This window comes from Vanacampus margaritifer, chromosome 13, assembly GCF_051991255.1.
Source record: "Vanacampus margaritifer isolate UIUO_Vmar chromosome 13, RoL_Vmar_1.0, whole genome shotgun sequence".
Classification (NCBI taxonomy): Eukaryota; Metazoa; Chordata; class Actinopteri; order Syngnathiformes; family Syngnathidae; genus Vanacampus; species Vanacampus margaritifer.
The window spans coordinates 13,027,932-13,052,956 of NC_135444.1; the positions used below are offsets into that span (position 1 = coordinate 13,027,932).

The window sequence follows — 25,025 nt, forward strand, 5'->3', positions numbered from 1 at the left end:
GCCTTATCTTTTCCACTTCTGTCTTTGCCCCCTCGCTATTTGTAGCCCGATAGGACGCTTGTAATTTCCTCTTTATGTGTGGTGACTCCTCGCTGCACTTGTAATTTTTGTAAATAGAGCAGCGCACAGGCCGGGCCGTCACGCCCGTATTTGTACAGACCGACAACCACTAATTTTACCAGGCATGCTCACAAATAATATTTTCTGACAAATATGTAATGTACTCAACGGAAGCGGAATAAATATGTAAGTTACTTATGTACTCTACATGTATGGAGCCATATGATGTAACACAGCTTTTAAAAAGCAGTAGTGGTAATTTTCACAGAATGATATTTTGAGAAGTATAGTAGTAGCAACATCTGCCTTGTTCTCATATTATGGGTTTCAATCTTGACTCTGGTCTTTGTGTGTTGGATCAAACTCATTGTCGCAGGCCACATTATAGTTATGAGTGTGAAACAATATAAAATGTTTAATTAACTTCTCATATTATTACATGCATATATATACAGTGCACAACAAATTGATGGCTTACTAGTTTTGAACTCACGAGTCAAGAATTGACAATTCCCAACATCTGGTAATTTCTGATATTTCTGCAATGAAATGCTTACGACAGAGTGTATTGCGTTTGCCTGTGACTAGCATACAAACCAGGCAGATTGTTAGCTTGGAATTGTCAATAATTGTTAGTCAAGTCACTGCAATAACGTGACAACAACACAATGCTTGTATGTATATCAACAATATTATATGACAATTTGAAATTTTGGTACAGATTTTAGCAAGCACCATGGAAGTTGATTTAGTATCTTCCTCCAAAACACGGTGACAAGTTTTTATGACAGCACAATCAACGAAAGAACCCGAACAGATTGAGTTCAAATAAATATTTGTGACAAAATCACAGCAAGTCATCCAAGAAAGAAACCGAACGAATCAATAGTTATAGTAAATAATAATGTTATCGATATTGGTGTTGAAATGACGTCATCATTACTGCTCGCAAATGCACCTTTTCATACGTCACGCGGGCGGAGGAGTAAGCAGGCGGCCAAGCCAGCTGTACCTCCCTCCCCCATTCCTGGCCGCTGCTCTTTCGTCTCTCTCATCCTCACGTCCGTGGAGCTTCCCAAGTGTCGCCTCCCGTGAAGAAGGTGCCCCTGCCCGCCGTGGAATGAGTTTTCTCAAGTGGAGACGCAGTGTCAAGCGAAACGACAGCAGCAAGTGAGTTCGGTGGAGGTGGTGGGTGGGGATAATGTCGCCAATGTCGCACTTTCAAACGCTTCCCACGTTTTTTCCCCCAACATGTATTTGATTTAAAGCACTTAAAAAATATATACCTGAACATGTTATGTTATGGTAACATGTTTAATAAGAACTCTGTGAACTCGTTCCGTGTGTCGACTGCCTGTTGTTGGACGTCATTGCGCCGCCTGATGTGGTCAAGCAGGCTTGTTAGCTATGCTGTTATATATTATTTGACACAACTCATACATTAGCATTACAATAAGTATTTTATTTCTGTATTTTTCCCTCCTTAAAATTCCTACGGTGATATATGTTTTTAGTGGCTAAGTGTATGTTCAGGAAGTGGAAGTGAACCTGTCGCATTCGTCTCACACTACTCAGCAGTCAATCGAATGAAATCCTCCTATAGGTGGCAAAAGTACGCGCACTAAAAGTACAGTAAAGAAGACTGCTAAAAATAGAAGTACTAATTTAACTCCTGCACTGTACATAAGTAAAAGGGGAAAAATAGAAAACGCTTAAATCCATTTGAACTGTTAATGACATTTATGACTACAATGTCGTGACTACAAATAGGAATACAGTATGTCAGGAAAAGCCAACTAGAACATCTGCAGTTTACGTGGGATTAATCAGAGGCACTTTAAATGGTGGCAGGCAAACGAGTACTGGCTCCTATTTAACATGAGTTTGATTGAATGTGATTGGTGAATTCTGAACACATCCAGTTATAAGGAGCTGTTTACACTAGTGCAACCACTTATCGCTGTCCCAAAATTTTCAGTCACAGGTCACATTAGTGATGGGAAAAAGTTTAGTAATGATTTATCTGCGTGTCATTTTTTTAGATCATAAAATTCTGGCATTTGAACAGGAATATTTATATCCACTGTATATGAAGTCTATGGACTACAGTATTATTATTAACTCATTCACTGCCATTGACGGCTATATACGTCAAAAATTCATTTGAACTATTTCTATGTTTCAATTTTTTGTCCACTTTTGTTAACAAGAGTATGACAACCTAGAAAAAAACTATTGTACATTTAGAACAGATATAAAATTTGTGATTAATCGTGAGTTAACTATTGAAGTCATGCGATTAATTACAATTAAAAAAATTAATCGTCTGACGCCCCTCATTTTTTAATAATATTTTCTTTTGTTTGATCACTTAATTATTTAAACTCAAGATTAATCACACATTTTATATCTCTTCTATATGTACAAAAAAAATTCTAGGTTTTCATACTCATGTTAACAAAATGTGAAACTAATAAAAATAGTTCAAACTAATTTTTGACGTCTAGAGCCGTCAATGGCAGTGAATGAGTTAATAGTTACAATTTAAAACTGTAATCAGTCAGCCATTTCATCCCTACTCTGCTCTAACAGTAAAGTAACTCTTTAACACCCTAAAAGGTGGCACTTGAGGAAGTGTGGAAAATTAACAGTTTTTATTTGAATAAGACCTGAATGTCGTAAGTGTTCAAATTCATACAGTCAATAAAAAAACACAATGACCCAGCCACATCCTGTTGACTCGTCTTGGCATCGATGTGACAAACGCATCGATTGGTTTCGATACTTGAAATGGTTTTCATCTGTCAGTCTGGCGCATGCATCGTCACATTAGTTCTGCTGTCGTCTTCTTCTCGCAGTCGAGAGATCCAACAGATAAAGTTGAACTTTAACCTCTTCACAGGAATGTCACGGAGGCACAACACGTCCCTGATGGCCCGGACTCCCCGAGCAGGTACCTTCCATTCAATGCCTGACATTTTAGCTAGACAAAAAAAACGCATGTGACTTAAGAATGTGCTCTTTAATAACATCTTTATTGTTCTCTTCTTCTTCTTTTTTTCAATAGGATCTCAGTCATAAACTCCCCAACATTGGATCCTATCACCAGTAATTTCAGGTGAGTGAATTTAATGGTATGAAGCCAATTTAATGAAGAAATATCTAATATCCCTTTTATTAGTGTATGTTAAAGCAACAATGTGTGATATTTTCACCAAAAACTATTAGATTTAAAAGGATTATGATGGCACACTGGAATGTACAAATCTGTCATGGTTACTTCATGTTGCCCTAATACTAACGTCAGACCAAACAAAAGCTCTTTAACTCTTCGGAAATGTGCAATGGACTATGTTTTTAAAGCTAAAAAAGCTCAAATACAGTAGCATCTTTAAAAAATTATAGTACACCGGCAGTGTGCATATCTGTCATTGCCATAGCAACGGTGTATCACTGACTTTTAACTACCGGTGGACCAGCCTGGACAACTGTGTGATGATATGGTTTTTCAAATATTATTACCAGCCAGGTCACTTTATGCTATACTACTTTTTTTTTTTTTTTTTTTTTACAGGATTATGCTATACTACTGTGAGCGCCATTGCTAACATTACATTCTAGACTAGGTTTTGGCTTCTTTTTTTTTTTCGCTTAGCAAATGCATTTATAACACTGGAATTGTTTAATTGCCACAGGGGCTCATACCTAATTAGCATGTCAGGGGCGGAGCTAGTCACTTGTCACTCTATGGCCACCCCCACAGATTATTATGATTATTATTATTTTATTATTATTATTATATATTTAATTTTATTTTATTTTAATTTATTATATTATATTTTATTTAATTAGTTTAAAATCACCCTAGCCACCCCAATGAATGTGACTTTATTCATCAACTGTTTCCCAAAGCTTACAAGTATTTATTTCAGCAGAAATGTAAGATTCCACCTGCTAAACATGTCCCACGGTCATATTGCTGCAACAATTGTTGGCGGCTCAGATGGATTTCATCCCTCGAGATGATCTTCTTCCTCTGCTGTTGTTCATTCTTTTAGGTTGCCGTTACACGACAACAAAGATGTCCCACAACAAGCAAATCCTTCCAATGGGTAAGACCAAACAGTGGACTTTATTGTATCGCCATGGCGACCATTTCACAACAACGTGACTGTGAATTAAAGTGTCTTGTGACACATTAAGGTCAGCAGAAGGTCATTGGTATTGATGTAGCTCCTCCATGCCATGCGTGTCAGTAATGTAAATTTTGCGGTAATGATTTTATTTGGTTGTTTTTTTGCTATGATGTGAAACCTGCAAAGTGTTGTGTTACTTTTGCAGTATCTCCTACACCACCCATATTTATGCATCTCAGGGGGGTGGCCATTTTACTACTTGCTTTCACTGAAAATGACATCACAGGGCCTAAGGGCATATGCTGCATTCGTGGATGGTGGGAATTCATAATTATCTCACTTGTATCGTCCCAGTTACGTCCTCAAAGCGTTTGAGGCGAATGTAAACAACAAAGATGGCTGATTCCAATAAATTGTTTGTTGTCTAAGCAGTCATTCCAAATCACCGTGTGATACATGAACCAATGTCAGATAAGTAATGTAAAGTAACAATAAATAAAGATAAATATTTGTTTAAAATTTTGTAAATTATGTTTTGCCATTCATGGTATGTCTCTCCATGGGGTTGCCATTCTTGACTTTGGGGTCCTTTTTTCCCCAACTTCGCAGTTCTGGGCATTCCCGGGCACACTTCCTGTTATGAAGTCGGAAAAGTCAGACTTCCCACTTTCCTTGAATGCAGCATCAGCTTGTGAATGACACATGACAATGTCAATCTGACAACACATTACACTTGCTGCCTGGCCAAAAATCTCTGCATGTTCGTCACATAACAGTAACAGTAAAATTAACATAAGCAAATGAATTGATGTTAACACAACACAGCTAACTGAAGCGAGCTAACAAACAATTTGGTTGCAAAATTCAAACAAATTGCTGTTGAACCAGTTCTGAGGTTAGAGGTTAGAAGGCTCGAACTCTCTTGATGTGAATGGAAGTGTGATTACCTGTTTTTCTGCAATTGTCTGGCAACAAGTCTGGCTGGGATAATTCCAGCTCACCTGCAACCCTAATGGGGACATACACTACAGATAATAGACGGCGGATGTGTTGTCATTTTATTACGAGCATTAAGATGAAGAGTGCTAATTGTGCATTGGATGTTGGGATGTTAAAAGTGTTCTGTGTTACATACTGTAAAATAGCAACAAGTATTACCTCTACATACCCTTTGAAGATGTATCAAAATGACTCCTGACTACCAAATTATTATGAATGAGGCCCAGCCCCCAATTCGGCCTCAACCAATCGGAGGAAGACTGCAGTGTGTAGCATTAGCTGGATTAAAAGAACATATTCTAAAGGTTGAGGGTTGATTTTATAGTTCACATATGGCCCTCCATTATTTCACGAATATTGGCACAAATTGAGTTGTGTGCGTGGGTGTGTTTGACTGAAGATAGCACAGATAGCATTTGTGTCCCCTTCTGTGATAGTCATCCCAATCTTATTATAAGCTTGCTGGAGCTACTGAGTGCCTTCTCCTCCTACCGTCCCTCCTCCTCCCCCCTCCTCCTCCTGCTCTCTCACTCGCCAGCTGCTTCTCTTGGAGAAAGACACACTGTCCGTTTACTCATCGGAGCTCATCCGCATTAGTTTCCTCACACACATGAAAATGTCAGGAGAACGGCCACTGTCGAACGGGTAAGAGACGTCACTTCTGCGGCATGACGGGATAGCCTGCCTGTTAGTTTGCTTTCTTCCGTTCCCACTATTACGAGGCTAATGCTCGTGCCGGTGCTCAGGCATGTGGACAAACTTGCTGGGATGGTTTTTCCTAGACGCCTTGTGTCGCAGCATGGAACACCCAATAGCGACAGCAGTGACAGCGGCCAGGCTGGGTCGATAACGGGATGCTATTAACCCGCAGAGTGTGGAGACGTTGCGCAGAGGGGTGAATGTGCTCCCTACGTGTTTTTTATATGTGTTTGGTAATCAAGAAATATTGACACAATGTCAAATGTGATGGTTTGTGAATCAGCACTTAGGTCTGGTGTGTTCATTGTCCTTGTAGTCTATTTTCTCATAATGCAGTAAGAAGATGATGTGTTTTTTCCAGATTTCTTACTTGTCTTCCTGTTAGCACCAGTTGGGTTGGTTTGCCATCATTAAAGATAGTATTTTACTCTGACCTGTAGGGCTGGACAATAAATCAAATTCATTAGATTCATCGCCATTTTAACTAATTCACTGCCATTGACGTCAAAAAATCATTTGAACTATTTCTATGAGTTTGACATTTTTTTCCACTTTTGTTAACTAGAGTCTGAAAATCTAGAAAAAATTTAGAACAGATATAAAATTTGTGATTAATCGTGAGTTAACTATTAAAGTCATGCGATTAATTACAATTAAAAAAAATAATCGCCTAACGCCCCTAATTTTTAATAATCTTTTCTTTTCTTTTTCCCCCAAAATATATATTTTTAAAAAGTCTAGGTTTTCATACTCTTGTTAACAAAAGTGGAAAAAATGTTAAACTAATAGAAATAGTTAAAATGAATTTCTGACGTTTATAGGCGTCAATGGCAGTGAATGAGTTATAAATGGAATAATTGAAAATAATAATAATAATAATAATAATAATACATCTGATGTATATAGTGTTTTTCTAGACATTCAAAGACACTTTACAATGGATACATTATTCATGCACTCACATGTTCACACTCTGGTGGCGGTAAGCTACTTAAGTAGCCACAGCTGCCCTGGGGCACACTGACGGGAAGCGTGGCTGCCAGCGTGCGCCTACGGCCCCTCCGACCGCCACCAAACATTTGCACCTTTCAGACACTGGAAAATGAGCTAAATTGTGAAATCAAGGTGCATATAAATATTATACATTTATATTAATTTATAATTATAAATTTAATATAAATAATGTATAAATTAAATTATATTGTTGCTGCTATGTGAAAAACATGTAAGTCCATTTTTGTCTTTTTTATTTATTTATTTTTTTACATTTTTATGTATTTGAAATGAAACTGAATGCAGACATCCCCAAAATGTAAAAAAATAACAATTTAAAAAGGATTTTTTTCACAGAGCAGGGACGATATAATAATAATAATAATAATGATAATAATATATCGATTATTATTACATTATCTATAAATTAATAAATATTATTTTAAAAATATTGGCTTCCATCCGGCGTCCGGCCACTCTACCATACAGTCCTGACTGATGGATTGCTGCAGAGTCTCCTCTCTGCAGCTGTGACAGTTTAGACGGGTGGCCAGCTGTAGCAAAAGTCTTTCTAATTCAGAACTTCTTCCATTTATGGATGATGGAGGCCACTGTGCTCATTGAAACCTTCAAAGCAGCAGATTTTTTTTCTTGTATCATTCCCTGGATTTGTACCTTGAGACATTCTTGTCTCGGAGCTCTCCAGATAATTCCTTTGACTTCATGCTTGGTTTGTGCTCTGACATGCAATATTACCTGTGGGACTGTAGACAGGTGTGGTTTCCAAATCATGTCTAATCAACCGAATTTACCACAGGTGGACTCCAATTAAGCTGTAGGAACCTCTCAAGGATGGTCAGTGGAAAACATGATGCACCTGAGCTCAATTTTGAGCAAGGTGGCAAAGGCTGTGAATACTTATGTACATGTGATTTCATTGTTTTTTATTTGAAATAAATTTGTAAAAAATAAACTTTTGACACTTTCTCATAATGGGGTATTATGTGTATAATGTTGATGTAAAATAAAGAATGAAGTAGAATAAAGAAGTTACAGGAAAAAGCAAACAAAGATATTTTTGAGTTACAGAAAGTAAATCGATCGTCCCGATACATTTTGGGAAGCCAGCAACCGCATGTTAGCCATGCTTTGGTTTGCTGGACCGCGCCTTGAGTGTGTATCTGCCCGTCCTGTGTAACTTAAAATTGCGTTTAAAGCTGTACTGGGTGAGGCAGAAACCAATTGTCACACTTCGCTTAATGAGCCAGTGATATGGCATGACTCCTTCTTGTGACTGGACCTTGGATCAGCTCCAAAATGGAATTGCTTAATAGATGCTGCTGCATGATAACTTTTCATTAGAATTTCAAAAATGTTGGATTTTACCTGCGTTACACTGGCAATTCTTTCTAGTATGCGCTTGTTTGAACCTGCCTTTCAGACACCAGGTCAACCACCGCACGTCACATTGCACATGATAAATTAATCAATTTCCATATGCTGTACCATACATCGTAAAAAAGGAGTGACATGGCAATTTTGCCTGTTTTCTTTGCTGCTGTGAAAACAAAATGATTTTTTTTTTCCAGTAATCTACCAGTTCAGGTTTATTCAATCAGTCAATGGCAAGTGAAATGGCAAGTACAATGGATTATTTGGGTGGGCCACACTAAAAAGAAAAACAATTCTCCAAGAATGAAGTCATACAATTAAGAAAAATGCATTGGTTAATATGCAAATAAAGTACAAATATTACTGATAATATTGTATTATTTTATTTTCTAGACAAAAGACACCAAGTCATTTTGATGAACCTGTTTGTATTTATTGTTGAAGATTATCTCCCCCCCCCCCCCCTCAACTTCATATTAGTCTGGTGTTTTGAGGGATCAGTCCAAACATTAAAAATTAAAATCTTTCTCCTTCTTAAATTTGTTTATTCATTCTAGGAACTTTGCGACTTTTCTCATAATTTTACCGTTCAGCGTAGTTCTTCGTTTACAAGCATTGTCGCATTTATTGTCTAAAATGCATTTAGGCGAGCACATGACTCCCATAGCCATACCTATCAAATCATTACGAGACCCCTCATACAATTGTCATCTGTAGAAAAGACCCCTCATTGATTATATTTTTCCTTCCTTTAATTCAGCCAGTCCAACCTTCTGTTGGTCATATGGTGAGCGCAGTAGTCACACGCATGTTATTAGCCAGTCCTGCACCAGTGTATGCTCTCTTGGGTGTGTGTATGTGAGAGAGAGAGTTCCTCTGTGTCTCCTAACAGGCAAGAATGTAAAGTGAAGGCTGTATATTAGTCATCGCTGTTGCACAGATTAGTGCTTTATGCTGGCTGTGCTCTTCTATTCTTCTGCCGTGGTCCGATATGTCAACTCTTGAGTGTTTTCTAGTTTCCTTAAATTCAGGACAATTTTCCAAGCTCATGTGACCAGTACGGTTGTCTAAAAGAAAAAAAGCACACAACGCTGTGGTTTGTTACTCCAGAGCACGACATCCTAAATACAAACAAGCATAAACTGGATGAAAAACAACTGAACGTATAAAAGTCAAAGTGCGATGATCACAAGGTAGCAACAAGTGAACACAATAAATCAAGTTAATGGCAACAAATAAACACGCTTCAGCGTCCCGTGGCTCGTGAGGCTTCAATTTGATGATGCTTTCACGCTGCATGCGGAAATGGAAAAATAAAAATCCCATTTAAATGCAATTATGCGCCTTGTGATCGAATCCAGTGTAGGCGGCAGGATGGAGGAAGGGAGCAAAAAGTGGACTCTGCCATATGCTCCTCACGTGAGGCCCATGTGCATGCACTGACATGATCATTCGGGAGTTTCTTTGCTTTCAAAAATAGTGGTTATGATTATTGATAGGCAGATTACAAAAGGCAGCATGTACAAAAAAAGTCATCCTTTTGATCACGGGCCACCAGACTAAACTCGTTGTTTGGGAAAAGGAAGGATGGATATTTACTTAAGTGATAGCAGGGACAGCTTGGTGAATCACCACTTCCTGTATTTGCTTTTTGTTCGTCTAGGTGCTCAAGCTCGGACCTGTCTCTGGCTCTGGAGGACTGCATGACCGCCTTGGATCTGTTCCTCCAAAATGACTTTGAGGAGGCGCAGGCCCGCCTCAGACCCAGGTAGGGGCACGCATTGCAGCACACTTTAACTGCAACGGCAGCTTTTCAGCACACGTGACGAGCCACACGCTCGGTAGCACGTGTTCTTCACTCAAGAAGAAGACATCCTTTATTTGTCCCTGGGGAAATTCAATTAATTGTCCATGCTACACGCACAGCGGTCAGAAATAAATGCACAACCAGTACAACTCTTGGTGCAGATGTTCCAATAAGACACACGAACAAGTACTCTGTGGGGGTTGGGGTTCTATGCTTTGCTCAAGGGCTCCACTCACATCCTCAAACCTAAGCTAATATCGTGAAGATAGTGGAATGGATTCTTGCTGAATTTCAATTTGTTCCAAATTAGATTTTTTATTTCAGATTTGAAATCTAATTAATCTGTTCCAGGGTCAAAGTGTGACCATAAAATTTTTAATAAATGTGCATGGGATGCGATGGGTATCTTTCAGAAAAAAAACCACAACAATAACAAATTTATCCCACAAAATAATTCCATTCATCCACTTCTCAGGGAGAATGTTCACTAGCATATGTGATTTCTTAACTCATTCACTGCCATTGACGGCTATAGACGTCAAAAATTCATTTGAACTATTTCTATTAGTTTCACATTTTTTTTCCACTTTTGTTAACAAGAGTATGAAAACCTAGAAAAAATGATTGTACATTTAGAACAGATATAAAATTTGTGATTAATCGTGAGTTAACTATTGAAGTCATGCAATTAATTACAATTAAAAAAAAATTATCGCCTGAGGCGATTTAAAAAAGAAAAGAAAAGATTAATAAAATTAGGGGCATCAGGCGATTACATTTTTTTTATCGTAATTAATCGCATGACTTCTAGTTAACTCACGATTAATCACAAATTTGATCTCTGTTCTAAATATACAATAAAAAAAATTATAGGTTTTCATACTCTTGTTAACAAAAGTGTAAAAAATGTTAAACTAATAGAAATTGTTCAATTTAATTTTTGACGTATATAGCCGTCAATGGCAGTGAATGAGTTAATATGCCAGAGAATACTTCATGATTTCATTTTCTGTAATTATACAGTTTTAGAATGTTATAGGACTTAAAATGAGATAAAAATGAATGCATAAACAATCCACCGACCAATCACGGCTCACCTGCTTTCTGAAACTGAGCTGTGATTGGTTGTTCACCAGAGCCCAGATTTGATTACATGGCGCCATCTTGGTATCTCTCTCAAGGCTAAGTCAGGATTGAATGAAATGTTCTGTCCTCTGAATACAACATGGCAGCAGTGGCTGCTTTCAATTCACAAACATTAGAGACAATTTTCCATGTGCAACGAAATGAGATGTAACCTATGTGTATTGTTTCCACAATATTGTTCTCCAAATCACCCATTTAAATGCATTTGTAAAGTTCAACTGTGAGTGGCTGCACACATGTATTGTTGCTAAGACATCCAGCGCTGCGGTAACTATAATGAGGCAGGCACAATCGCAGCATCTCATGTAAAGCATCACTCAGCCTTGAAAAACTTTGAAGCGCTGCTGTGAAATGTTTGGAATTTTCCCCCTTTCTCACCAGCAATGCCACTCGCATCACAGCTCCCTCCTAAAAGCTTTCATGTTAGTGCCTTAATTCCTCTGCCTTCTGTGAATGTCACATTAGCCCGTCCTGGTCGGGCAATGGTTTTAACTCATTCACTGCCATTGACGGCTATAGACGTCAAAAATTCATTTGAACTATTTCTATTAGTTTAACATTTTTTTCCACTTTTGTTAACAAGAGTATGAAAACCTAGGGGGAAAAATATTGTGCATTTAGACCAGATATAACATTTGTGATTAATCGTGAGTTAACTATTGAAGTCATGTGATTAATTACAATTAAAAAATATAATCGCCTGACGCCCACATTTAAAAAAATATTTTCTTTTTTTTTTTATAATCTTTTTTCAAGAAAGAAAAGATCATTAAAAAATTAGGTCGTCAGGCGATTACAAGTTTTAATTGTAATTAATCGCATGACTTCAATAGTTAACTCATGATTAATCACAAATTTTATATCTGTTCTAAATGTACAATAAAAAAAAATTCTAGGTTTTCATACTCTTGTTAACAAAAGTGGAACAAATGTTAAACTAATATAAATAGTTAAAATTAATTTTTGACGCCTAAAGCCGTCAATGGCAGTGAATGACTTAATAAGGAGGTGTAGCTCTATCTTAGATTTCCTCAAAATAATGCTTTGCATTTAGCAGCATGGTGGAATGATTTGTTATTTTGTTATGGTTATTATTTTATTTTTGTTTCATGTTTGTCTTTTTTTTTTTACCCTGTGTTCATTATGTTGTCTTGTCTTGTGCATGAGGTTTTTGTTTTCCATTTGTTCTCGTCAACCAGGTACTTTGTGTCTACCAATCAGATCCTTTAAGCAACTCGTGTCTTGTCCAGGTGTACTTTGTTTTCTCATCACTTACTGTGTCTTTATCTTTAGTTCTCAGCTGTCTGTTGTCTGTTCACTTTTATTGTTTGTGCGATGAGTCATGTTAACCCCTTCATGTTATGTTTCACTTGATCATGAGTTTATTCACTGTTTCTTTGTCACTTTGAACCTTGTTTTTGGACTTCCTTGGGTCTGGATTTACCCCCCTTTTTTTTGTAAATAAATTGCCCCTCCCCCCTTTTCTCTTCCAAGAAAGTGGGTGTGGCTTGCCAGGCTAGGTCATACCCTATTAAAATAATAGCCTAAGTCATATTTTCGCAAATAAGTAAATAGATAAACATTGCTTCATGATCCTTGTCACCTTTGCTAAAATTGGCTGCATCCTTAGTTAAACGGATCATTCAATTCTATCCCTGAAAAGAACATTTTAATCAATTTAATATAATCAGTCTCTGGTCAGTTTTTTGTTTTCTGAAAAACATGACTTTGGGCACTTATTTTAGGAAGGAATTATTATTTGTTCAAAAGCACTTTTTATGCAGATTTAACATAAATTTAAGACATGTTTTCATGTTTTGTTAGTTTTTCCAGTTTAATGCGAAAATCAACAATCCATATTGCTGTAGTATTGAAGTATATACTGTAATGTTGTTGTATGTTTTTATTTTGATAGTTGGTGAGGACAAAAAATATGGGACTGAATTATAGTGTAGTCCTAGGCCTAAAGATATTTTCTTTTGAATTGAAGATGCCTGATGTAGCTATCAAAAACATGTCTATGCAAGTATCATTTTTTTTGTGGGCGGTGATAAACATTTGCACACACTTCTGTAGCTCAGTAGGTGTGTTTGGATGGAGATCATTTTGTGTGTACATAGCATAACATTGTCCTTAGGTTGCTTTTGTGCCTTTTTTTGTTTGAGTACATTCTTGTCTCCGTAATCATCATTCCGTAATGGTTTACAACTGGAACAACAAGTAGAACTACGATGACGTCAAACACTCTTAAGCTTGTGCGGGTAAAGTTGTTCATTCCCGGGTGTGACATTGACAAACCAGCAGCCTGCAGGTATAAATAGATGGGCAAAGTTTTTTGTGTGTTTGTGTTGGGGGTGTGGCGTTAACCAGTCTCACACGTGCGCACACATCAGCCTGGTCATTCACTTTCATTTTACTTCCACAGAATCAAAGACAGCGTGTATCATGCCCTGACCTACGCCACTTTCCTAGAAATGCAGGCCATGATGACCTTTGAACCCCAACACATTTTGGAGGCAGGAAACACCATGAAGGATGCCCAAGCTATTTGCCAGCGGTGAGACGTTGCCTTTGTACGATGAAGGCCAGTTGCCAAACAGTTCATTTTGGCATTTACAGTACATACAATGGCTAACTACAAACAGCGTTGACGTAGTCAAAAGTAAAATAATTTAGTTATCTAAGTTGTCACTTGTAAATTAAGAATGTTTAAAAAAAAAACACCATCATGACCAACATTAAAATGCTGTAGCATAGTTGGCCTATCTAAATGGTCATCAAATGAGAAACAGATTTTATTTCTCAGAAGTAGCCTATATTTAATATTATTGTCAACCAGTGTAAAATGTAAACATTTGCACTGCGCTTGAATATAGGACATTTAAAAAACAAAAAACAAAATGATTGCTGGTACAATGAAACCTTAAAAATAATCCATTTATGGGTTTGCTCACGTGTATGAAATACATCCTGGATTTGAAACAGAAAAACTTACTTTGGCACCATCTGCTGATCGTAAGTAGCACTGCTCCACTGCTGTTGAGATACATTAAATACAGAAGACAGTAAGTACTTCATTTTTTTAAATGATATGATTATAAAATGCTGACATAATCTAGACATTAACTTTATGTCTTAAGAGTCTCACAAATGACTCTCACAAAGACACTGTTTGGAAAAAGTTGCACCCAACACTCCAAACTGACCTGCCATCAAAGGTGTAAGCCCGCACCCCACACTAGGTTCTTACTGTGCATTGGAAAGTCAATTTCATCCAACTGCAGTTCAGAATCTTGAGTTAATAGCTAGTCATGAATAGAAGAGCAACTGGTAAAGTGTTTAATGTGTTTCAGAAGTCATTCTTCACGATAAAAATGACAAGGAGAAGAGATTACAATGAACTCATTCACTGCCTATAGACGTCAAAAATTCATTTGAACTATTTCTGTTAGTTTAACATTTTTTCCCACTTTTGTTAACAAGAGTATGAAAAGCTAGATTTTTTTATTGTACATTTAGAACAGATATAAAATTTGTGATTAATGGTAAGTTAACTAGTGAAGTCATGGGATTAATTATGATTAAAAAATGTAATCGCCTGACGCCCCAAATTTTTTACATTTTCTTTTCTTTTTTAAATCGCCTCAGGCGATAATTTTGTTAAATTGTAATTAATTGCATGACTTCACTAGTTAACTTACCATTAATCACAAATTTTATATCTGTTCTAAATGTACAATATTTTTTTTTAGGTTTTCATACTCTTGTTAACAAAAGTGGAGAAAAATGTTAAACTAATAGAAATAGTTCAAATGAATTTTTGACGTCTATAGACGTCAATGGCAGTGAATGAGTTAACCACAACATAGTCCGTCCATTATAGTGCATGATGCACAGATTTTTTTAATTTCCTTTCATATTTTAAAACTCACTAAAATTCTTTTTTTGGTCTTCTTTTGATTGTAATTTACACGGTTCTTTCTTCTCTCATGTAACATTACTGCTTTTTATTTTATTTTTATTTTTTTACTGTATTATTTTTTTATTGAACCACAAACAACATGGCTTGGAAAGAAGCGAATTGCCCTGGCTGCTTTAGCTATGTTTTAATAAATTAAAAGAGGACATGGGCGAGTGAATGTGGCTATTTGAGAGGCAGTTGGCTCCATTCATTGAATGCACTGATGCATTATGGCGACAGATACATATGGAATTATAAAGTAAATTATTATTGTAATACACAATATACAGTATGTACTGTATACTGTCTTGGTATGACTTGGTGACAGCTGACTAACTGAATCACGTTTACTAATTTTTGTTTCCAAAGCTCAAGTTGATGCAACATGACATTTTTTCATTTTGTTACAGCTGCAATGTTGTGACGCTGTGTACACAGTATGCAAATTTCATATTGCAGCAAAAAGTGGCAGTTGCAGAATCCTGCACGCTACGCAGTAAATAGTCATTTGCATTCAACCGTGTTGCTCAGTGTGAAGCGGAAATACAACCAAATAAGGACAGAAGTGTAGGGCCGAAAATGAAAATATTTTTGTTTTGCTTATCAGGCACCGCAAGAAGTCAAGCTTCTCCAAGGGATACACAGAAGGTTTGTGTGTGTGTGTGTGTGTGTGTGTGTGCGTGCGCGTGTGTGTGTGAGAGAGAGAGCTGTAACTGACCATAGTAAAAATCCCATTTTCGCCCCAGTTGAGATTCATGCGGAAGTCTGCTATGCTGAATGCCTCCTGCAGAGGGCAGCGCTCACCTTCCTTCAGGTCAGTAAATAACCCTCCTCCAACTGATGGTGATATTACTGTACTGTATTGTGTCATCTTTCGACTACCTTTCCCCAGGATGAAAATATGATCAGTTTCATCAAAGGAGGAATCAAAGTGAGGAATAGCTACCAGACGTACAAGTGAGTGTCTGAACCGTCCTCGTCACTCTGGCAAATGTCATTTTCGGCACTAATTTACTTTCCGGTCTCATCTTAACCACAGAGAGCTCCACAGAGTACTCGAGTCCACGGCGTACAGCCACGGCAACAATCATTGTCATTTTGAGGGCGGAGTCAAGTTGGGGGTTGGAGCCTTTAATCTTGTAAGAGGGTTAAAAAAAATGTGTTAAATGCAAACATACTGGACAAACACTTTGGCAAATTTGAACACTGAGTACACATGCACACTCTGATGCAAAAATTGTCATTAATATCTGCTGACAAAGTAACAATCTGAGCTTTTTGTTTCCTTTGCTGCTCTTCCTTCTGCAGATGATCTCCATGTTGCCCGCACGGATGCTCAAGCTGCTGGAGTTTGTGGGCTTCTCGGGTAATAAAGTGAGTTCCCTAGACATGCCATAAAAGATTTCAGATGACAAATGTCTGAAGAGTTTTGAAGGTATAGTTAACTTATTCTTACCCAGGCCAAATTTTGAGTCTATTATTGTGTATGTATGTGTGTGTGTGGGGGGGTTCCCCTGCTGACAATGTCGAAGTGTCCTTGAGCAAGACACTGAACCAAGTGTCCCAGTGGACATGGCAGCAGCCGACCTCTAGTGTAGGAGTGTGTGTAATTAAAGCAGCCCGTTTATATTATAAATATATTACATATATTATATATTATTTTCAAATGGGACAAAAGATTGCCTTTTAATTTTATTTTATTAATATCCCTAATGTTACATTTTCTGTCATTTCAACCCTTGCACATACTTTGACTGAAAAAGTGATCAGATTTTTAATAACTTGGTTCTTGTGGAAATAATTATTACTATTGACTACATAATGAAACAGTTGAGGCAAAATGTGGTTGAGTATATGGCTGCATCCAGCAACTTATTTGCACTTCAAAGGAAATTATTAGGGGTGTGCCAAAAAATAGATTCTCATAAGAATCACAATTCTCATTTAGTTTGATTCAGAATCTATTTTAAATGTCCCAAAATTGATTTTGTTTAAATTATTTTATACTATCTTGCCTTTGTCTATGTGTGCCTTTATTTGGAGCGCTGTTCATGTTGTACCCGATTTGGCCCCTTAGGGGCAGTGTGGTTCCACACGGTCTAATACACTGTTAAGTTGTAGCCACATTAGAGAGTAAAAGGAAAAAGTCACGATCAAGTTTTTCCAATAAAAGTTAGTTTTTTTTTCCAGTGTGGAGCCGTTCTTTTGAGTGATAAAAGTGCAGCGGCTAGCGCGCTAATTAGCATTAGCAAGTCAGACTTGAGTAGATCATTACATTTCCTTGCACATCTATAGATTGGAGCAAAAATCATTGTCAATCAAATCATTTTGAATAAAAATTCATTCTTAATCGAAAAAAGTACCACTTTTGTAAGGTTTCTCTTCTCATTTTGACATCAAGTGTCTTATTATTAATAACTGTAAAATGGGTGCTCTGATACACAGACCCTGCTCATCTTTCCATGCTTACTGTCCATAAAACAATGTAAAAGTAATTGTGCTTCACATTGTGTGTGATTTGTATGCAGGAGTTTGGTCTCCAGCAGCTTCAGGAGGGCTGTGCAGAAAGCACATTCAGGTCATTCTTATGTAACATGCTGCTGCTCTGTTATCACACCTTCATGAGCTTTATACTAGGCGAGTAAACACACACGCTGGATACACCTGGCTGCAAATCTTTTTATTATTTTTTTTATTTTGTTGACATTGCACATGTTGTGTGACCTGCAGGCACTGGAGAAGGAGACGTGGAAGACGCAGAAAAACTGCTGCAGCCGTATCTCAAGAAATATCCAAAGGTGTGTTAAGCTGTGTTGTGTTGTCTTTTGTGTCACATGCCTAAAAATAGGGTTGTTTATCTCGTAGGGATCGATCTTCTTGTTCTTCGCTGGTCGAATCGAGGAGATCAAAGGCAATCTGGATGCTGTAAGTGACCAGAAAGTAGTTAAGAATTGACCCGGTTGTGACTTTCTGCTCAAGGACCAAATTCGATTTTTAAAACAGGTAGATGGGCGTGGCCAGGTTTAAAGAATAGTGAAAATATATGTCTAAATGATTGCAGGTAATATTACAGGATTCTTGATTCACTGAGCTCATATCAATGCTGGTTTGAAATAAGCTTTTCCTTTTGAGGCATTTTTCCATTCATTTTTGATTGAACACCAAATTGTACCAATTTTACGTCATTTGGTTTTGGACGTTCCACTACTGTTTCATTTGATAAAGACTTACTTACACAAAGTAACAAAGCTGGATTGTCATGGTGATTTTGCAATGATGAAAGTACAATAAAATGAATTTGTGGGGGGGCCGTTGTCAACGTTCAAGTTGAAACCTGAACGCAACACAAACAAAACACAGTGATGTTCATGCGTGTGTGTGTCTCTCTCAGGCTATCAAGCGGTTTGAGGAGTGCTGCGAGGCTCAGCAGCAGTGGAAACAGTTCCATCACATGTGCTACTGGGAGTTGATGTGGTGTTTCACGTATCAGCGGCACTGGAAGATGGCCTACTTCTACGCTGACCTGCTCAGCAAGGAGAACTCCTGGTCCAAGGTGGGCTGTCAAAATTGAAATAGAAATCCGAAACACACCAAAAAACAGAATTCTATCATTGCTGAGGAAGCTGCTAGTATATTCTTCTTTTTGCTTTCCTTCTTGATGTGAGATTGCAGCAGTAACCATTCTTCTCCTCCCTCAGGCAACCTATGCGTATATGAAAGCAGCCTACCTCAGCATGCTGACGGAGGATGATTGTCTAACCTTCGGGGAGACTGCGCACGCTCTGTTCAGGTCATCAAATCGTTTTTACATTCTTCTCATAGCGAGTGAAACGGTGATCATTAATCGGGATGTAGTTGTTGTCGTCTGACCTTACTCATTCGCGTTCACGTCACGTTTGGTAGATTTTTGTGAAGTTGTCAAAGTGAACGCTTAAAAGACTGCAAGTTCAGTAGCTAAGTGAACGTCTCTAATTGAAGTAGATTGAATTAGATGATTTGTCAAAATCATTAAATGGAATATTCAATAGGGATAAACTTCTTATTATTATCTTCCGGGCCAATTATCGGTGCCGATAGCTAATATTTTTATAAATATCAGCATCAGCCATTTTTACAAATATGAAGACCGGTAAAGCTGAGATCTCTCTCAGCGGTGAACGTTTGCGAATTTTGTGTTTTCTTCAGGGTTCGTAAAATGTTGCAAAAGGTTGCAAAGATATTCACAGGCAGTTTTTACTTGTTTTAAACTTAAACTTTTCTTGTCCCAAAGAAAGCTTGAACGTGCTCTGACAAATTTTCACAGTTTACGAACATCCTTTGAAACCTTTGACGAACTCTGACGAGAACCCAAAATGTGCTATGTTCGCAAACACCAGCTGAGATACCAGCTGAAGAGGTCAATTTCGTGTAACTTTTTAATTGTGTATGTATTTATTTAAATTTTTACTTTATTTCATAACAGATGCTGCTTTTTGCTTTTGTTAAAATTAAAACTATTATAAGTGAAAGTTATGTTAAAATTTGGGAAAAATTTACTGTAGAAAAGTATTGACTGTTTTGTTAGAATTTTAAGACAAAGCTGTCTATTTGCTGTATGTTTAAATTAAAAGAAAAACATTAAACATGTTGAAAATTTGAAAAGTTGTTTTAACAAACATTCTTATTTTTTATTTTGGTGCTAATATTTTTTAATTTTACCGCAAAATAATATCAGCTCCAAATATCAGTTATCAGCCTCATTGCCTACTAATAATCGGTATCAGTACCAGTATCGGCCCTGAAAAAAACGGATTGGTCTATCACTAATATTTAATCATATTGAATAAAGATGAGCAGATCATGAGGTGTTTTATATATTCGTGTATGATTTTTATTTCAGGCAGGTGCAAGGGCTGAAGCAGAAAATTGCTGGCAAGTCTTTACCCACGGAGAAGTTTGCCATCAGGAAAGCTCGTCGCTACCTCACAGAAAAACCCATTCCTCTTCCTGTCCCCCCACTGGTCAGTGCAGCATTTTAACATAAAAGCAGCTTCATTTGACAATTTTAGTAAACACATTTAGACACATTTCTTTATTAGTCAAATGAATTTGGGTTTCTTTCACTTTTACAATAACAGTACTGTATCTTTTATTCTATACTTCCCCTCTTGTAAAGCTTTATTCCTAAAATTGCATTGTACAAGTTTTAGGTTACGTTATTGGTGGAACATAAAACCTGCCATTTGAAGAGGGGTGTGTAGACTTTTTATAGCCACTGTCGATCAAATGAACTGCTGACCGGGCATGTTGAGTACTCGCAGAATTGAGTGTTGACAGAAATTGCACTGATTTGGCTCCACTTCTCGTCCAGGAGATGATGTACATTTGGAACGGCTATACGATCATCGGCAAGCACAAAGAGCTGACTGAAAACATGCTGAAGACGCTGGACGAGGCGCAGGAGAAACTTGAAAGCATGGAAAGTACGAAGAATCCTCAACGAGATAAGAGGATGAATTTGCACTTTTAATTGTTTGTGATTCCGTTACATTAATCTAGGATGCTCCTTCTTAGTTTTGCAATCCATTTTTTTCCCCGCCAGGGTCCGAGTTCTCGTTTGACGACCAGTGTCTGCTGAGCTTGCTGAAGGGGCTGTGTCTCAAGCACCTGGGACATCACGATGAGGCCGAACACTACTTTACTCTCGTTCTCTGCAAGTAAGCATCACACAGACGCGTGTATCATATGAGGATGCTCTCTCTCTCTCTTTCTCTCTCTCTCTGTCTAAATATAATTCACACCCATCTCTTCTGCAGTGAGACCCAGATCAAGTATGACCACTACTTAGTTCCCAACGCGTTGCTAGAGCACAGCTTGTTATGTCTGGAACAAGGTCGCAATGATGAAGCTGTAAAACTACTAGAAGCAGCAAAGTAAGTGACAGTCAACTCTTGCACATTTCAGTCCGGCTTCAATGGGTAATAAATCTTCGATTTATGACTTACTCCTGTAGATTGGAACCTCTTAACTTCAAACAAAATCCATTCAGGGGAATAACTCGGATTGAATTTTCGCTATCATGAAATCTTACGTACTAGTGTTACGTAGTGTTAACTGCTAATTTTAATGTTATGAACTCATTCACTCCCATCCATTTTCACTGAAGCAATCCCCTTCGCTCCCGGCTGTTTTACTGGATTTTGACTGATTTTGCAAGGCCCACAGAACCAACCAAAAGAAAGATTAGAGTTTCTTCTTTAATCAGGAAAAAAATAATAATAATTGGCATTAGAATATAGCTAAGTTTCATCATCATTCAAGAATCTATTTAGAAATGTGAGTAAGCTTTTTTTCAACATGGTCCTGGTTGATCTCTTTTGCTCTGCTGCCACCTGCTGGCCGTTTGTGTAATGACTACCATTTCTTCAACCGTTCTTTGCAGTTGAGAGGCTGCATCAAAGTATGCTCTAGCATAAAAATAAAAAAGCACATTAAAAAACATATAAATGCGTCTTTGGGACACTTAAAACATTTAAAATAGAACGGATTTATATGTTTTGGGGAACAAATGAGTTAATAGTCATAAAAGTGTGAAAAGGCATCAACTTCAGATTATCAAATATTTAAAATTATTTAAAAATAAATTGCTTATTCAATCACAAGATGATGATTGTGTAGAGATTATGATTATGATTGAGTACATTATGTCCTTTTTTTTTAAATTATTATTGCCAACTTGTTTATGCTGAGCAGCCAAAACGAAGACTTAAATTTACTAAACCCACACATATTTGCGGTTTGGAATTTGTGCAATTCTTTTGAGAACCTTTGCTCAATTTCCCTTTTTATTAACTATAATTGTATTTATTTATTTATTTATTTAATTTCAAAAAATAAATAAAAATCCAAAACAAAAATGGGGAAAAAATGTGCTAGGCCAAAGTGATATTTATTGTACAAATTTGGCAACTATGTTGGCTGATTTAATAATTTAGTTAGAACATGTGAGAATTATGCAAGGTCACCAAAACACACAACATTAAAACAGAATAAAATAAGGGACAGGCAAGTTGTTGTTGTTGTTGTTGTTGTTGCTTTGGCCATCTTGCGATTGAGAACTAGAAATTAGAAATTGCCATTATTTAATGTTTTAAGGAAAATGGGATACAGTACATAGGTCTTTCTTTAAAAATGTTTTTTTTTTTTATGCATAAAAAATACTAGTGGTATCTGTACTTGGCATCGGTGACTGCTCAAGAGTTGAGTACTTGTATTAGTATTGGTCTGAAAAAAGTGGTATTGAAAATCCCTAATAAAAATAAAGTTAAATTGTCCACATTTCAAAAGGAGTAGGAAGAATCAAAACGTATTCTTATTTACTCCTACTTATCATATATTTGCATTTTCATGTATATTTAGTAGCTTTGTCTCAGTGCGATTTACTAACTTAACATTGTTTTGTTTTTTTCCAGGCACAATTACAAAAACTACTCCATGGAATCTCGGACTCAATTCCGTATTCAAGCCGCACTGCACAAAGCCAAGGGCGCGAGAGAAAATGGAGTCTACGTGCCCTCAAGCCCATAAGAGCGAGGATGGCATTCGAGAGCTGAGATTCGACGTCTGCATTCTCCCTCCACTCGGCTTTAGCAGCCCCGTCACAGGGTTGGAACGGTCTCTTCGTCAGGAAGTTTTTTGGGGGGGGGGCGATGGGTGATATTTTTTTATTTTCCTTTGCGTTTTTGTCTTCTTTACTGGCATCCGCCGCTGATGGCGTGCCCACGTGGCACTGATGGCGATCATCAAGCGTGGGACACGTGCACTGGCTGACCTTCACTGCTTCAATCAAGTGGAAGTTGAGGCAAGTCCGGGCATGTGCCTCAAATGACTACACTCTAAAGTAGCAAAGCTTTTTTTTTTTTTGGTGGGGGGGGGGTGTAAAGCTTGCTGATACTAAAATGTTGGTCTATGCAGGGTTTAGGTGGAAGAAAAATACATGTACACAGGTGCATCTTAAAAAATACTATACACGTCTAAACCATAACTTACAGCTAACAAAAGCTCCAAATGCACCATGTCGAAACGATCAAAAGGATTTTAATGTAGATTTTTGGTAGCAATTGATTTTGTGAAAAGCATTTTGCTATGTGTTTAATGAATCTAGATAATTAATTTCACTTCTGAATTGAGCAGCTAAAATGAACTTTTCTAAAAAATAATAATAATAAAAAAATAATGTATGTAGATGCACCTGTAGGTTAGGACTAAAGCTACCACGACAACATCAATTTAATTAGTTACCTGTAAGGGGTCATTCATAAAACTCCTGACCATGGCAAGAATGAGTTAGCATTTAGCCAACCTTTACAATACATGATAGATGATTATTGTCATCCTTACTCCAGAATCCACAGTAGACTTTATATATATATACTGTAAATGGCACCTTTTATTGAAATTGGCCTGTTGTAAAAGTACAGATGACCGTGTGTCTTTTGGAAAGGCAGCCTCCTCTTTTTCTCCAGTCCCCCACGCCAGTGGGATCGACTCCAGCAGCACTCGAGCTTGAACAAACAGGCCATTCACTCGCAGCAGTGAGGGGACCGCGTGTTTGTCCGCCTGTTGCATCTTTGGCAAAGAAACGACAAGCGCTACAGTGTGAACCTCAACCTGCTGCCTTCCTCTATCGGCCATGACAACCTCCTGTAGAAGGGCTTGAATGGTATTCAGAAGCAATGTCAAACAATAATGATGTGTCTGAACAAAATAGAGTACATCTAGTGAAAGGAAAGAAAATGTGATTGAATGACTTGATGGGCCCCGCGGGCCCCAGCGACATGATTGAAAAGTGAGAAAATGAAGATGATGTTTCATGTTCAACTTCTCATTTTATTCATGTTAAATGTTGTCATGTTTTGGTGTTCATGATGGTGTCGAGGGGTCACTTTTTTCCCCCCTCATGTGTCTTAATATTCCAATAACAACTTGTATTTTATTTTCTAATATGCATTACTGTATTATGTTGCATGTTCCCTTCAGTTTCCACCTGGACAAGTTAACATGAAACTTTGTGGCATTGTGATATTTGCATTTAGCAAATGAGAATGGGCAAGACTACCACTGAGCATAATGACATTCCTGTACATACTGAATGTTTTTTTTGTAATTTAAAATGGAACTAGGAGAAGGATCTCATTTAAAGAAAAGAAAAATCCAATGTGTTGTCTTTTATGCCAGAGGTTCTCAAACTTTTTGTGTCCAGGGACCCCTAACCAATACCCCTAAATTAAGTAAAAAGGTGCCTATTTTGTAGAAAAAGTTGGTAATTTACTATAGTAGTAGTTGTAGTATTTTATGATAACCATGTTTTTGGAGGGAAAAGTTACAATTTTATGAGAATAAATTTATACTTTTTCAAGACCAAAAAAAGTTGTAATCTTAATAAGAACAAAGACGTATTTTCTCGAGGTAAAAAGTTGACTCATAAGTAACCTTAGGAGAATTAAGCCATATTTTCCCAAGACAAAGCCGTAATAAGTTTAAAGAGTGAAAAAAAGTCATTTTGACAAGTGAATGCTATGACATAAGTTATTGCAAACTATATTTCAGACAGCCCAAGCTACAATTGGCGGATGCCCAGTGGTTAAGGGACCTTAGTTTGAGAACCACTGTTTTTCCCCATATTTGTGTGTTTTATTGTAAGGTTTTTGTTCATTTCTGTTCTTTTGTTTGAAAAAAGGCTTTATTAATGCAATAATATTAGAGCTTTTAATTGTCCTAAACCAGGGATGTCCAAACATTTTCCTCTGTGGGTCTCATACAGAAAAAAATCGAAGGATGCAAGATCAAGCAC

At 37.3% G+C, this 25,025-nt stretch overlaps 1 protein-coding gene across 2 annotated transcripts; it reads left to right on the plus strand.

Annotated features, from left to right (window-relative positions):
- The first annotated feature begins 1,053 nt into the window (after window positions 1-1,053).
- ttc39a (tetratricopeptide repeat domain 39A) lies at window positions 1,054-24,389 on the plus strand. 2 transcript variants are annotated; one of them, XM_077583669.1, is made up of 21 exons: window positions 1,054-1,230; window positions 2,963-3,013; window positions 3,128-3,178; window positions 4,119-4,172; window positions 9,943-10,047; window positions 13,658-13,789; window positions 15,801-15,841; window positions 15,940-16,007; window positions 16,086-16,150; window positions 16,233-16,332; window positions 16,502-16,567; window positions 17,722-17,830; window positions 17,924-17,991; window positions 18,059-18,118; window positions 18,585-18,746; window positions 18,892-18,983; window positions 20,073-20,193; window positions 20,544-20,655; window positions 20,775-20,889; window positions 20,989-21,105; window positions 22,645-24,389. In XM_077583669.1, the coding sequence occupies exons 1-21, from the start codon at window positions 1,181-1,183 to the stop codon at window positions 22,757-22,759; spliced, it is 1,854 nt and encodes a 617-aa protein (XP_077439795.1). In that variant the 5' UTR covers window positions 1,054-1,180; the 3' UTR covers window positions 22,760-24,389. The 2 variants fall into 2 exon arrangements, with proteins under 2 accessions (XP_077439795.1, XP_077439796.1); XM_077583670.1 differs by lacking the exons at window positions 1,054-1,230; window positions 2,963-3,013; window positions 3,128-3,178; window positions 4,119-4,172 and adding an exon at window positions 5,739-5,840.
- The last annotated feature ends 636 nt before the right edge of the window (window positions 24,390-25,025 follow it).